We start from the raw sequence: 15,924 nt of genomic DNA, 5'->3' as shown, positions 1-15,924 counted from the left end.
CAGGCCATTCTAGGCCTAAATTCTTGATACGTATGATGATGATCTGCTACAATAAAAAAGGATTTTCTTAACTATGAGCAACATTTGGTCACCAGAAAGAGGTTTATTGCAGGTGTCGATAGTAAAGAAATTTTTAAATGTGAAAGTGAATTCCAAATATTCTTATAGTGATTTTTATGACAATATAAAATCCATCAAACAGTTTTTAAGGAAAATACTATCTAATGAAAATCAGGACTCTGGAGTGTTGGCTATGAAGAGCATTTGAGATAATGGATTACAGAGTTTGGTGGAGAGGAGGAAAAGAGGAGATTGACAGAGACCTTCAAGTTAGTTAAGGGATTCTATCAGATTAATGCAGAAGAAATTATAAAAAGAGTGGATGTCGAGATGGAAAGAAAGAGAGGTTACCCCTGGAAGTTGTATAAGGATGTGGTGAACAAGGATGTGAGGAGTAGATTTTTTAGGTGAAGAGTTGTTGGTGAGTGGAATGCATTGCTGGAGTGCATTGTGAATGCAGGGAATGTAAATTACTTCAAAGCTCATTATTATTATTATTCAGGCCTCCATGGAGTCAAAAGACTCATCGTGGGAGGTCCTTCCTAAGAAACACAGTCTATCATACCACTCCTTAAACTCACTGACCGTTCTCGCTCCCACCACTCCATCAGGCAATGCATTCCACGGTTCAACCACCCTCCACGTAAAGAAACCACTCATTACCCTTTTGCTCACAGTTTCCGTTCGTAACTTCCAGGGATGGCCTCTTGTCATCACTGCTTCCCACTGTTCAATAGCGAAAGAACTCCCAAGTGTCAACCCTGTAACCACCTCTCAATAGTGTAAAAGTCTCAATCATGTCACCTCTCCTTCTTCTATCCACCAAACTCTGCAGTCCACATTCCCTCAGCTGATCCTCATAACTATCCTTGTACAGTCCTGAAACCATCTTTGTCATCCGTCTTTGTATCCTTTCCACAGTTAATTTATCCCCTTCAAATCCTGGGTTCCAAATCTGAGAACAATAGTCCAAGTGTGGTCTGATCAGAGACTTATACAACAAAATGATAACCCTCTTATCTCTGCAGGTCAGCGTCCTTCTCATAATTGCAGCAATCCTCTGTGTTACCTTCACCACCTTTGCAATATGTCCCCTAAACTTCAGGTTTCTATCAATCATCAACCCCAGATCTCTTGTCTCCCCTACTTCCTCCAGTATAACTCCTCTCATAGAGTATGCAGCATCCTATCGATGTTTCCCAAACCTCAATACCTTACATTTTGCTGCATTAAACTGACACCCCTATTCATTTGACCATCTATCTAGCTTATTTAAATCCTCTTGCAGGGCTACCACATCTGCACTATTACTAATAATCCTTCCCAGCTTCGCATCATCTGCAAACAACTGAATATCCCCTTGTAATCCACTGGCTATGTCATTGATATAGAGGTTAAACAATACAGGTCCTAGTACTGAGCCCTGTGGGACCCCCACTTGTAACCCTCTGCCTCCTTGAAACTGCTCCACCAGACACAACTCTCTGATACCTATCAGACAGCCAATCCAGAATCCAGTTGACCAATCTGACATCCAGACCCATGTGCTGCAATTTAAATATCAGCTTATCATGTGGCACCCTGTCAAATGCCTTTGCTAAGTCTAAGAAAATTGCAGTATATGCCTTTCCCTCATCTAATGTTCTTGTAACTTTATTATAAAAGGCTAGCATATTGCTAAAACAAGAGCACCCTTTCACAAATCCATGTGGACTCTCACAGATAACATTACCCTCATCTGCCCAGTGCTGTATACGGTCCCTCACTACTTTCTCCAAGATCTTAACAACTACTGATGACACACAGACTGGCCTATAATTAGACACTTCCAATCTGTTATCATCCTTATGCAATGGTACTATCTTACCTTCCTTCCATTCCCTGGGCACCTTTGCTGAAGCCAGACTTTCATTGAAGAGCCAGGTTAAAGGTACTGTCAGTTCCCTAGCAGATTCTCTCAAAACTCGTGGTGAAATACCATCCCGTCCCACAGCTTTACTGACATCCAGAGTACTCAGTATCTGAAACACACTCTCCTCCTGTACCTCTAAGCCTCGAACCAGCCCTATCCCTCTAGTATTAAAACTGACTCCTCTAGGATGAAATACTCCAATAAAGTGTTCATTGAACAATTCCACTATGTCCTCTGCATCAGTCACTCTATTCCCATTTTTATCCCACAATATCATTCTTCCACAGTCATTTCTCCTCCTACTGGCCACATAGCTAAAATATTCTCTAGGATTTTCTTTGGATCTTAGGGCCAATCTCCTCTCACATTCCGGTTTCACTTTCCTTACCACACTAGTCACTCTTCTGGCCTGTGTCTTATATTCCTCATGCATCTCTTCACCTGTCTCCTTATATCTCTTCCATAGCCTCTTTTTCGCATGCAATTCCTGTTTAATATTGTTTGTCATCCACTTTACTCCAAATTGTGTCCTCTTCTTCACTCGTGGTATACAACTTACCATTGCTGCTAACAAATATTCTTTCACAATTTCCCACGCACTAATGATATCCTGGCCTTCCAATTCCTCCCTCCTTGAAACTTCCCGAAGTTGACGTCTAAGACTATTATAATCACCTGCCTTATAATTCCACATACGTTCCTGTCTCTTTGATACTCTTGCATGTCTATTCATTTTCCAAGTCAAAACCATATGGTCACTCTCTCCAACTGGTGGAAGAGATGTCATTTCAGATATGTTGCTGGTTGAGTGGGCCTCCTGTGATGAGCCTTACATCATGGAGGTTACCAAATATAAGAATAATAAATAATATATTCAGCTATGAAATAAGGACTGTTCTTTTTATTTTCATGTGGTTATGTGAAGTATTATTACCCATATTTTTTATCTTTCTTCATTCTGCAGTTTGTCTGAAGCACCGTTTGGCCAAAGCATACTGAATTAAATTTTATAAACAAATGTTTTGAATGATAAGCTGATATTTAAGTTGCAGCACATGGGTCTGAATGTCAGATTGGTCAACTGGATTCAGGATTGGCTGTCCAATAGGTATCAGAGTTGTGTATGGTGGGACAGTTTTAAGGAGGTAGAGGATTACAAGTGGGGCCCCGCAGGGCTCAGTACTGAGTCTTATATTGTTTAACCTTTATATCAATGACATTGTCAGTGGATTGCAAGGGGATATTCAGTTGTTTGCAGATGATGCGATGCTGGGAAGGATTATTAATAATAGTGCATATGTGGTAGCCCTGCAAGAGGACTTGAATAAGCTAGATAGATGGGCAAAGGAATGTGGGGTGACAGTTTAATGCAGCAAAATGTATGGAATTGAAGTTTCGGACACATTGATGGGATGTTGCATACTCTATGGGAGGAGCTAGACAGGAGGAAGTAGGAGAGAAAAGAGATCTGGGGTTTATGATTGATAGAAAACTGAAATTTAGGAGACATATTGCAAAGGTGGTGAAGGTAACACAGAGGATTGCTGCAATAATGAGGACACTGACCTGCAGAGATAAAAGGGTTATTATTCTGTTGTATAAGTCTCTGATCAGACCACTTAGACTATTTTTCTCAGACAAAGATGGTTTTAGGACTGTACAATTTTGGTTATGAGGATCAGCTGAGGGAATGTGGACTTGCAGAGTTTGGTGGATAGAAGGAGAGGTGATATGATTGAGAATTTTAAACTGTTGATTCTTGTTTAGAGGCTTAAGTGCTGTGAGGATATTATTTTGGAGGTTTAATGGATTTTTTACAACACTCAAAAAGAATTAAAATAGAATTAAATACTTCCTATATTTCGTCCTAGTCACTAGGACATCTACTGGGATTACAAAAACAATTAATGTAACATGAACACAAAAACTTACAATACTAAGCCCAACCACGTGGGTGACACTAAAGTCCTATCTAGGTGGAGCGCCCTCTAATTGCGGTAGTAGGTGGCCTGGAATGTAAGGTGGGAACTCTGGTGATGAGTGTTTCCCAAATCTTCGGAAGTTTAATACAACCATATTTATTAAGATTTGGTTGGTTACTGAGAGCTGCTGCTGCTTCTAAGAAAAGTCTCTCTTTCTTGAATTTGCTGTGGTGGAGCATGGTGGTTTTCTTCCATGATACTTTGTGGGTGATGTCCAAAACATGGTTAGCCAAGCCTGAATGGCCATAGTTGTGTTTAACGATGTACGACTTGTGTTCCTCCAGGTGGATGGATGCTGATCTGCCTGCCTGTCCAAAGTACGCAAGCTTACAGGAACAGGGTACTTCGTAAACTCCAGGCAGAGAAAGAGAGGAAGGAGCTGATCTTTCATAGAACGGATGAGGGTAGCAAGTTTGCGGTAGGGCTTATATGCTGTGTGTAGGTTATACTTTTTTAGTATCTTGGCTATTTTATCCGAAGTGCCACGGATGTAGGGTATGGTGATGGCATTTTTAAAATCTTGTTGACGAGAGGGACGGAGAATGGGGGAGGAATTGATTATTTTTTTGATACTGTGTTCGCTGTAGCCATTGGAGAGGAAAGTTCTGTGAATGTGATTAAGCTCAGTAGTGAGGGCGGGTCCACTGGAACAAAGATTGTGGGCTCTCTTGGTAAGAGTTTTAATGATGCCATATTGTTGCGAGGGGTGGTGGTGGGAGAGTTTGTGAATGTATCTGCCTGTGTGTGTGGGTTTTCTGTATACAGTGAAGGAAAGTGTATCATTAGGCAGGCGTGTGACTAAGGTGTCTAGGAAGGGTAAACAATTGTTCTTTTCCTTTTCCATAGTAAACTGGATTCTTGGATGTAGGTTATTGAGATGACTGAGGAAGGAGTCTAATGTTTCTGAGCAATGAGGCCAAATCGAGAACACATCATCTACATATCTTAGCCAGATAGAAGGCTTGAGTGGGGCTGAGTCTAGAAATTGGCAAGGGGGGGTAAGAGGGGGAACACATGGCAGTTCCCTCTATCTGCTTGTAGATTTTGTTCTTCCAAGAGAAATACCCAGAGTTGATGGCAAAGGAAAAGAGATCTAAGATGTCAGAGGGAAAAACGTTTTCTAAGAGAGATAAAGTGTCAGTTAAGGGAATATTGATAAACAAAGAGGAGATATCAAAGCTTACTAATATGTCTGTATTATTCAAGGTTAAATTTTCTGTGAGGGCTTTAAAGTGGGTCGAGTTTTTTATATAGGAAGCGGAATTTCCGGTGAGGGGGGACAGAGAGTTGGCTAGCTGTTTAGACAGTCTGTAACAAGGTGCATTGGTGGCATCTACTATAGGCCTGAGTGGGAATTGTGTTTGTGGATTTTTGGTAAACCATATATTCGGGGGGGCCGGGAGCGGAAAGGTTCAAGTTTTTTCATGACGTCAGGGGGGCCAGGAGGTTACTTTTTTAAGTAAGATTTTTAATTTCTTAACTTGTGCTTTTGTGGGGTTGTGTTCTAGCGGGATGTAGGTAGCGCGATCGTGGAGGATAACGTTCATTTTACGATTGTATTCGCTGGTATTAAGAACGACTGTGGCATTACCCTTATCCGCTCTGGTGATGACTTTAAACTGTTGAGAGTTGGTTACAGGGTTGACACTGGGGAGTTCTTTTTCTTGGTTGAACAGTAGGAAGGAGTGATGACAAGAGGCCATCCCTGGAAGTTACGAAAGGAAACTGTGAGCAAAAGGGTGAGGAGTGGTTTCTTTGCATGGAGAGTGGTTGAACCGTGGAATGCATTGCCTGATGGAGTGTTGAGAGCGAGAACGGTCAATGAGTTTAAGGAGTGGTATGATAGACTGTGTTTCTTGGGGGGACCTCCCATCAATGAGTCTTGACAGACTTTATGTTCTTAGGAAGGACCTCCCACGATGAGTCTTTTGACTCGATGGAGGCCTGAATAATAATAATAATAATAATAAAATAAATATATACTCATGATTTTTTTTTTTTTTTTTTTCAATTTTTAATGAGTATAGTTTCCCCTACAAAACATCTGTTTATAAAATGTAATTAAATGTGCTTCAACTGAATATTTGGCACTTTGCCCAATTCATAGTTCAGTGCATCCTTATTCCAAATCACTTGTCATATTTCTTCCCACTTCTGGCCTGTTATTTATCTTTTAACAAATGTTTTGCTTTTTGTGCTCTATAATAATGACTGCTTACTATTGTTATTATAGAGCACAAAATCTGTTAATGAAATAAGAATATTTCAAACATTTCCTTTGTTGCTCCAAGTTTTTTCCTTGTTGGTTTCATACTAGATTGTTAGCAAAATTCCTGTTTTCTGGTCCTATGAATAAGTAAGCAAGCATTTTGAAATGTCTGTTACTTAGCAGCATGAATATATACATGCATGCTGCTATTATTTTATTTTTATATATCATTAGATATTACATCTGTGTAGTCTATGGGCCTGTAAGAGATGAATGTAGAAGACATAATCAAGAACTATATGAACTCTATAGATCTCCACTTGTAACTGATGAAATCAGAGCATGCAGATTGAGCATGTGAAAAGAATTGGTGAGAAGAGAAGGGCTAAACAATTATTCAAGATGAAGCCTGATGGAAGGTGACCTAGAGGGTAGGCTGTGGATACACTGGGAAGATAATATTCAAAAAGACTCAGCTGAGATGGGAATCCAGGGCTGGAACAAAAGAGCTCAACACAGAAGGAATAAAAGAAGTTAGTACTTGCAGCAGAGAATCTTAGATGTCCAACAAGCCGAAGAAGAAGAAATTTAAATATTAAGTGGTTTAATTAATTCCAACATTTATATGCTTTTAAATGGAAAATGGAATTTTTAGCTTCAATGTCTTATAAATTGTCACATCTTAAAATATCAGCCAGCTTCAAAATTTTTTTTTTTTTTTTTTTTTTTTAACCTGTAACTTTCCCCACTGTTGGAGTAAAGGCCCATCACATTGTGGGAGGTTTTGGGTCTTCTTCTCCCATGGTGACCCACTCCATCTTTGGAGAATGTTTTTATACAGTTGTATGAAGGTGAAAGACAATCACAAGCAGGATTGGAACCTACAGCCTCTTGGCTGGGGAGCAGATATGCTAACCACAACCAGGCCAGCCCAGCTTCAAGTATTCTTGCCTTAATTTACCTGACCACTTAATAAGAAAGTTTCTGGAATTTTTTTTTTATATATCCCCTCCCCCCCACCACACACACACCAGAGGTCTCAAGACTTATAACACAACAGTGCTGTGCACAAACAAACTCCTTGGCAAGCCTTGAAGAAAGCCCTGATTGACTCAGCTAGAGAGGCATGTAGTGAAGTTGCCTGCAAGGATAGAAAAATTAGAACTCCATGGTGGACATAGGAAGTTAAAGAGACAGTGAAGGAAAAGAAGAAAGCATATCAAAAGTTCCTGTCAAATAAGTCAGATTGTGCTCTTAGAGAATATAGAGACAAATGCAAGAATGCTAAACACTGTGTAAAACTAGCTAAACAAAAGTCATGGAAGGACTTTGGCAAGAATATAGAAAATAAATATCAAGAAGGTGGCAAAATATTCTGGAGGTTGTTGAAGAAGCTTAGGAATGGAGGAAAGAGTGCTGTAAAAGGAGTTAGAGATTATAATGGTGACATGAAAATGGAAGAAAAGGATATCCTTTAAGTATGGAGTAATTACTTTGAAAAACTGCTAAATGAAAGAAGCAGTGATGACAGCACAGTGGTAAAAAAACACTGAACAGACATGCAGTCAGGAATACATATCCATACTTGAAGTAGAAAAAGCCATCAAAGGCTTAAAATGTGGAAAAGCAGCAGGAGTGGATGATATTCGACCAGAAATGCTGAAGTATGGTTTTATAAAAGTCTTCCAGTGGCTGCACTGCATAGTTCAGAAAGCCTGGACAGAGGGACGAATTCTCGATGATTGGAGTAGAGCTCTCATAGTACACATATATAAAAAGGGAAACAAAATTGAATGTGAGAATTACAGAGGTATTTCCCTACTAAGTGTTCCTGGCAAGATCTATGCAAGTATACTTGAAAAACGATTGAGAAGATTTGTGGAAGAAAAGCGTGGTGAAGAACAAGCTGGATTCAGGCCAAATAGAGGCTGTCAGGAGCAGGATCATTTGTTATATTAAGGGAATATAACAAAGATCTGTATTTAAGTTTTGTCTATTTGGAAAAGGCATATGACAAGGTGCCAAGAGAGAAGCTATTCAGTACGCTAAAGTTATATGGTGTCGATGATGCATTATATCAAGCAATACTTAGTCTTTATTTGAGTTGTAAGTCAGCAGTTAGAATTGAAGGAAGTACAGGAAGATGGTTTAATGTTAAATCTGGTGTCAGACAAGGATGTACATTATCCCCTCTGTTATTCATTATCTATATGGATCACATTATGAAGGAAAGTTGTATTAAACATGATATCAAAATTGGAGATGTTAATGTCAGCTCTTTGCTTTATAAGGATGATGTTATACTTCTAAATAAATCTGCTACAAGTCTGCAAGATTCTCTGACTAAATTGAATAACTGTTGTAATAGATATGGTATGAAGGTCAGCAATAAAAAGACAAAGACAATGAAAATAGGCAGAATCAGTGAAAATGTCAACTGTGTTGGGAATGGAGAACCTGTGGAACAAGTAAAAGATTTCAGCTACTTAGGCATGATTTTTAGTGAAGATGGTAAATTGAATATAGAAATAGACAACAGAATCGACAAAGCTGGTATGGTGGGAAGTCAATTGAATAAATTCATATGGAATAAAAGAGAAATTAGTTGGAACACTAAATTAGCTGAATACAAGACAGTGTTGAAATCAGTTTTAACTTATGGATCTGAGAGCTGGGTCAGAAGTAAAACACTAGAGACCGCAGATATGAGAGTCCTGAGAAAGATTAGAGGCATGAACAGATGGCATCAATGGCAATATCATATTAAAAACGAGGATATTAGGAAAGAACATGACATTGTCAGCATCCAGGAATGCATTAGCGGAGCGAATCTCAGATGGTATGGTCACTTAAATAGAATGGGAGAGAAAAGATTAGCAAAACAAGTGTTCTCTGCCAGTTTGGCAGGAAAACGACCCAGAGGAGGACCAAGATATAGGTGGATTGATATGGTACAAAGTGCCTTAGACGATAGAAATATAAGATCTGATAATGTTGGAGTCTTGAGAAGTAACAGACTGATTTGGAGGAAAATTGTAGGTAGGAAGTTAGTAATAATGTAATTGTTTCATGTAGTACTATCATATCCTGTACACCCTTGAGGGTACATGGCAGGAAATTGATGATGATGAGAAATGACTACTTTTCATTATTATTATTCAGGTCTCCATGGAGTCAAAAGACTCATCGTGGGAGACCCTTTCTAGGAAACATAGTCTATTATACCACTCCTTGAACTCATTGACCATTCTTGCTCTCACCACTATCAGGCAATACATTCCACGGTGCAAGCACCCTCCATGCAAAGAAATCACTCCTCACCCTTTTGCTCACAGTTTCCATCCGTAACTTCCAGGAATGGCCCCTTGTCATCGCTTCCTGCTGTTTCTCCAAGCAAAAGAACTCCCCAGTGTCAACCATGTATCTAGCTCTCAACAGTTTAAGTCTCAATCATTTCACCTGTCTTTCTATCTACTGAACTCTGCAGTCCACATTCTCTCAGCCAATCCTCATAATGTGATTGGGAATGGGGATGTGAGTTTGATGTTGCAAAATGTAAGGTTTTAAAATTTGGAAAACAAAAATGGAATGCAGAATTTATGCTTGGTTGTCTTCATTCCCAAAATGGTGAAGACAACACAAAGGCTTCTGGGAATGATGCCAAGGACACTGACTTGTAGAAGTAGGGAGATTCTTGTTCCATTGTATAAGGCTTTGATTAGGCTACACATGGACTATTGTGCCCAGATTTGATCACCTGGTTTTCAGAAGGACAAAGAGATGTTTTAAAGAGTCCAGAGGCGACTAACTAAGGTAGTTTCTAACCTCTGGAATGTCGAGTATGAGGAAAGATTGAGAAGATGCAACTTGCAGAGTTTGCTGGACAGGAGGAAGAGGGGAGATATGATAAAGACCTATAAGTTATTAAGGGGTTGTTATAGGATCATTGTAGGAGATCAGGGGAGAACCAGAGGTCATCTCTGGAAACTATATAAAGAGGGTATGAGTAGGGGAGTGAGAAGCAGGTTTTTTCATGATTTTATATTTTGAAAGAAGCATTCTAGGCGATATCACATTCATCACTAGATGGTGTAGACCAGCACTTCCCAAACTGTGGGCTGCGGCCCCCTTGGGGGCCATGAAATAATGAAAACAAATTTAAAAAAATGTTTCAAGACTAAGTAGATTTTTTTTATTTTAAAAGAAACATATTTAACTTTTTTTTTTGTTATTTTTTATATTTTAATGAAAAAATTTACACATTGGTGTTGGTGCACAAACTTTGCTTCATGCATATATTTCGGCGCTTAATGAATATTAGTAAATATTGCTTATTCATATGTTTCATTTCAAAGCAGTGGTTAATTGTATTTACTTTGAATGCTCTCCAAGGAAGCTCCAAATTTTCCTGTCCCTTTCATCACGTTCGTAATCAGGGACTGTTGATATTGACTTTATATACATATCAAAACTCGTTTTATATTATCACTGTCATCCGAGCTAGTTTTCTGTTGCCAATAAAAGTTTTGCATATACTTCACACATGAAAAAAAGCTTAAACAAGTTCATGTGGGGAGATAGTAACTCGTTTGCAGTGGTAAACAACATTCCCTCCCTAACAGCCACTATACTGCAGAGGCAATAAAAACAAGTACTTTTATTATGCCAGTGAATAAGGTATGAGCAGTCTGTGTAATATATTTCTCAACAAATAGTGCAATTAGAGACAACTGGGATAAAAACACACTAATTAATGAATCACATGTCCCCTCATACAGAAACTATGCTGTATATATAGACTGAAACAAAACCATATGTTGCTTGGGCAAACATAGTATCTAACTAAAAACTATTGTTATTAATTAGATGTGTGTGAGTTCGATTTCCCAAGACAGCAATAAAATCCAATGGAACGTGTTAAAATTTAAACGTGTTAAAACTAAGTAATATATACATAATCAATGTTATGGCAGTTTCACATATGGAATTCGGTTGCAGAGAGTTAGCATTTCAACTCAATTGTCAGCTATGCTTTTATCTTTCGGTTGCGTGATCTTTTGTTAATACCGCACCAATCATATGCACAATTTAATAATCTGCCTTTGCTGTCTGTTTCGCCTTAAGCTTAATTACCATAAAAGGAGAAAAGTCACAAAAAAGAAAAATGTTCCTCTTCCGGGGATTTCCTTATTCAAGTAATATTCACTAATTTCACGTTGTCAGTCTGTGGTGTGCCAGTATCGGTAAGTGGTGCTATTATTTGATCTATTCTATGTTAAAAAATTTAACCCTGAGATGGATAAGTAGCTGAAAAAAAAAAAATTTTTTTTAAAATCCCACGAACAGTCAGAAGAAGCAGAAACAGACTCAAAAAAAGGAGTATTTCATATTTTACCAGAACAGCCCGCATAGTCTTCAGAACCAAACAGTAAGAGGCAAAAAATGTAATATATGCATTTGATTTTTGCAATATTCGCTGTGTATGTTTGTTTTGTATTGAATATAAATACAATAAATATTATAGTAATATATCTCTCTATTACGATTTTTTTTTCGAGGGGAGGCAGTGAAATATTTTAATATTTGCAAAGGGGGCCCTGACATCCAGAAGTTTGGGAAGCACTGGTGTAGACCACTCACATTATGCAATATTCACCAGGGGGAGATAAAATTCTGTCTATTCTTACTATGATAGGTTTTTTTAAATAGTTCATAATGCAATGTGGTCTTGGTCAATTGCAGGGATGACTGGAGAGCAATCCCAGGCAGAGAAGGTCAACTCCAGGCAATGAACCCATATGGGGTTCATTGCCTGGAGTTGACCTTCAGTGCGCTTTAATTTCCACTGGTCTTTTGGTGGTTCATCTATATGAGATTGGTGAAAAAGGAAAGCTGATAGCCTTTGACTATATGATGATATAAAAGAGCTGAGGCCTTTTCTCTATGTCTCATGCTATTTATCTGTCTTTTCTTTCTCCTAATACTATCAGGCTCACTTGTACCCTCTACTAGCTACTCTAGGCCAATGATGAGCAACCCTTTACTTTTTCACCTCATTAAAGGCCGAAACCAGTCTGGGTAGTGACCCTTCCCATAATGCATAGCATTATACATGTCTGCTAGGAGATATGCTTTGCATCATGGGAAACTAAGGCGAGTGATGCGAGGTCATTAGCTTTTTTATACAAGTTGCCCCAGTCCTGAAAATAGTTCAGGCACAAATTTGTTTGCATACACTTGGATGAAGGATTAAACCAAGAATATACTTGGTATCTTTAATGTGTATTATTTGTCAGTGAGTTTGATTTCAGATTATTTTCCTTTTCTCCAATAATCTTTGTATATTTGAATCTGCAGTTCACCTCTGACATACACTCTGCTTTTGATTCTGATTGTGACTCAGAGTTTCATGCAAGTGTCATGTAGTAATAATAACAACATGACACTTGCATGAATCTCGAACTTGTTAGGAGAAGCCACTCTCCACTAAACATCCACTATCTACACTACAAATTCTGCCATCTACTACCAATTATTCATTCTCTCATTTGCTGTCTCATTCATTCTCTCATTATATGTGATCCCACAGAAAACACTGCCTGGTTGGCCAAGTGGTTAGCCAAAAGGCTGTGGGTTCGAGTCCCACCATGGGCATGGATGTTTGTAATTGTCTGTGAAAATACTAGTGCTAGTGGGCAGTTGATGCATTGGTGTGGATGATGATGGTAGTTGCGGTTCGCTGTAGTTGGTGGAGCAAGACGGAGTTGTAGAGTAGATGTCCTCCCTCAGTGAGTCCTTAGACTCCTTGGAGGTTTCATGTAATAATAATAATAATATCGCTGATTCTTAATGTGTAAGATTTTAACTGCCTTACTTTCCAGAAATGCATCTTGGTTGAATCTTGAGATTTTTTAATTGAATAATATTTTCATAAATTAATGTGAATAAGCAAACATAATAGTATTTTCAAGTTCAGTTTTGATTTGTGATTTTTATTTTCATGCAGGATTATTAGTTGGCTTTGTATTAACCCTTAGCAATTACTGCTTTCTGGCATGTCTTCTGGCATTTTTTGTGTCATCTTCAAAAGCCACAAAATATCAAGCCAACAAAAAGAAAAAAATAGAGGTGGATTTCAAAGAAGGTAAGGTTATTTATTTTAGATAATGAACCACAGTATAACATTTATTTATTTATTTTTTGCCTTGGTTGCAAAGTAAATTATACTTTAAATATAATTATTAAACACCTGAATGTGGAATTTTGTTTTCTGCCACCCAATACAATATCCTTAATACAACCACTAGACCAGGGTGCGATCGCTACCTTCAAAACTTACTGCATAAGAACATTCCAATACATTTTGGATAAACTAGATAAGGATAATTTACTGACAATTATTGATGAAGAAGAAATTTTCTATTTTGGATTGCATCGAACTTGCTAAGTTGGCATCATCAGAATCGAAACCATCAACTTTAACATGAATGCTGGAAAGCTATTTGGCCAGAATGTGTGAAAAAGAAAAACCCTGTACCTTTTGAATACAACTGAATATCCTAATATCATCAGCTTAGCACATGCAGTTGGCAGAGAAAGATTTTATTTTTCATCTGCAGATATTGAAGAATTGATGGTTGACAAGCTGTTAGTGATGACAAAATAATAGAAGCTGTCCTTGAGAATCTCGATGAAAAAGAAAAAAAGCGATGATGATGAAGAGATTCTACTCACTGCAGAATTAATTAAAGAAGGACTTCAAATGGCTGGTAAAATTGCAGAGTCATTTTCTTACTTATGATCGAAATACTGAACGAGCTTGAACAGTTTACACGTAAACTGAAGTCATGTATGGTGCGATATGAAGAATTATACAAAGATCTAGTCAAAACAGGATTTCAACAATTAATTACAGAGTTTGTGGTAAAAAAAAAAAAAATCAACCTTCAGAATTATTGGAAATTAGTGTTAATTTAGTTCCTTTTACTGAGGAAAATGTTTTGCCATTGCAGTACGAACAGGATGGCCAAATTGTTTCAAGTGATAGAAGGAATTTAATTCCAGTCTGACACAAAAGAATGCGGCTACTGTCAGAAAGTGACAGCAAATAAAATTTAACTAATAATCATATACATTGGTGTTTTTGGATATTTTTGAATTTTTGTTTTATTAGTGACAACTATTTTCTTTAAGAGATGCATACTGTTATGTCAACTGCGCCATTGTTATATAATTTACTTATCTTACTTATTCTCAGCTATTTCGTTGCCGACAAATTTATATTCTTTTAGATCGACTGTGCCAGCCAGCAACTAAATTCTGACAATCAATTTAAAACTACTGAAAAACAATATAGGGATCAAGTGGTTTGCAGTCGTGGTCCCCTTTTCTTAATTGCTAATGGATTCCCCTATTACTTATGCATGGTCCAAAATTTAGCGATCTTATACTCTTCTTTGTGTAATTATGTTCAGGCTCGGTTAATTCTTATAGAGCTGCTCAGTTCACATATATAGGAATAACACATACACACAGATACATTCTACAATCCTAGTACTGAGCATAACAGAGGTTCTCCATCTTGCAAATTTCACATGGGCCAATTTTCTCTCTTATACTCGGGCTTTATCCTCCCCCAAAATTCAGTTAAGATCCAAATTTAAATTTAACACAATGACAAATGTTTCTTCCAACATAAACAGTTCGAAATCTTGGTTCCCAGCTCAGCTTAAGCTTAGGGTGCCACCTGCTCTTTAGACCTAGACAGAAATGTCCAAAAGAAACAGTTTCTTAGATACAAAATGGAAGTTGACTATATGGAACTCCTTAACACTCTGGTTCCAATACCCTCTTTGGTTATTATTCAATTGTAATACGAAAACTTGCATCTTACCATTCTTGCCTTTCTGGTAGTTGTTGGGACTTCCTTAATTAGACTTCTGGGTTTCCTCACCATATATTCCTTGTGGCATCTGCGACGTACTTTCATTCTTTTCGAAGGGAACACTTCTTCGCCGATTTATGCATTGGTTAACCAACGGCTCATTTTTCGAACTCTGGCCGCATTCCTCAATTGTGGCTACGGTCGACACGGCACGCACAGCAATGGTAGAATGTTGCTGGGCACGGCAACAAGCTTCACAGCTATCCAGCACTTGGATCAGGAACCAGGAACAGAAAAATAAGAGAGCGCTTGAATCACGTGCCGAAACTTAAATAGTGAATGTGAATGCCCTCTCATTGTGGCTACGTAATGCTCATAGCGGCAGCCGATTGGTCACTGCAACTCTGAACTGCTTTGACATGGCTCTAATACTTATATCTTACGTACATCTAATAGTAACATTTCAGCATTTATACATAATTTTCTTATGCTAATTATTTCACATACTTTATCAATTCTGATCATGGACTACTAAAATTCACTTTGTATCTACAACTAAATGGTTAGACATAGTTCTGAGTTAGCAAAATGTACATTTTCTTCTAGAGGCATAAGTATGTCCTTGTCCATGGTTTTAAACGATACCTTATGTGGGGTCAGAAACAGGATGATGCATCAGCACTTTTTTCCGACACAACAATATATATGTATGTATGTTTTGTTTAAAATAACTTTTTGTTCATATCGGGTTTTCACGTCCAGAACCATCGTTCTATTTTTTCATATGCACTGTATTCTTTTTTATATGGTTTTCATTTACATGATTTTTTCTGGAACCAATCTACTGTGTAAATGGAGAATTTGTGTGTGTGTGTGT

The 15,924-nt window shown here is 38.0% G+C and overlaps 1 protein-coding gene across 1 annotated transcript in view; it reads left to right on the top strand.

Moving 5' to 3' along the window:
* LOC150094581 (transmembrane protein 19-like) overlaps positions 1-15,924 on the top strand; it is a 195,796-nt gene that overhangs the window by 113,300 nt on the left and 66,572 nt on the right. The window contains exon 3 of the mRNA XM_090412037.1: positions 13,170-13,307. Coding sequence (XP_090268163.1) covers positions 13,170-13,307 — 138 coding nt within the window. The remainder of the gene's footprint in view (positions 1-13,169; positions 13,308-15,924) is intronic.

Source organism: Typopeltis vanoorti, chromosome 22 (assembly GCF_054136105.1).
Source record: "Typopeltis vanoorti isolate ZY-2024b chromosome 22, IOZ_Tvanoo_1.0, whole genome shotgun sequence".
Taxonomy (NCBI): Eukaryota; Metazoa; Arthropoda; class Arachnida; order Uropygi; family Thelyphonidae; genus Typopeltis; species Typopeltis vanoorti.
Note: the sequence above shows the minus strand (reverse complement) of the source record. Positions and strands in the feature narration are given on the sequence as shown.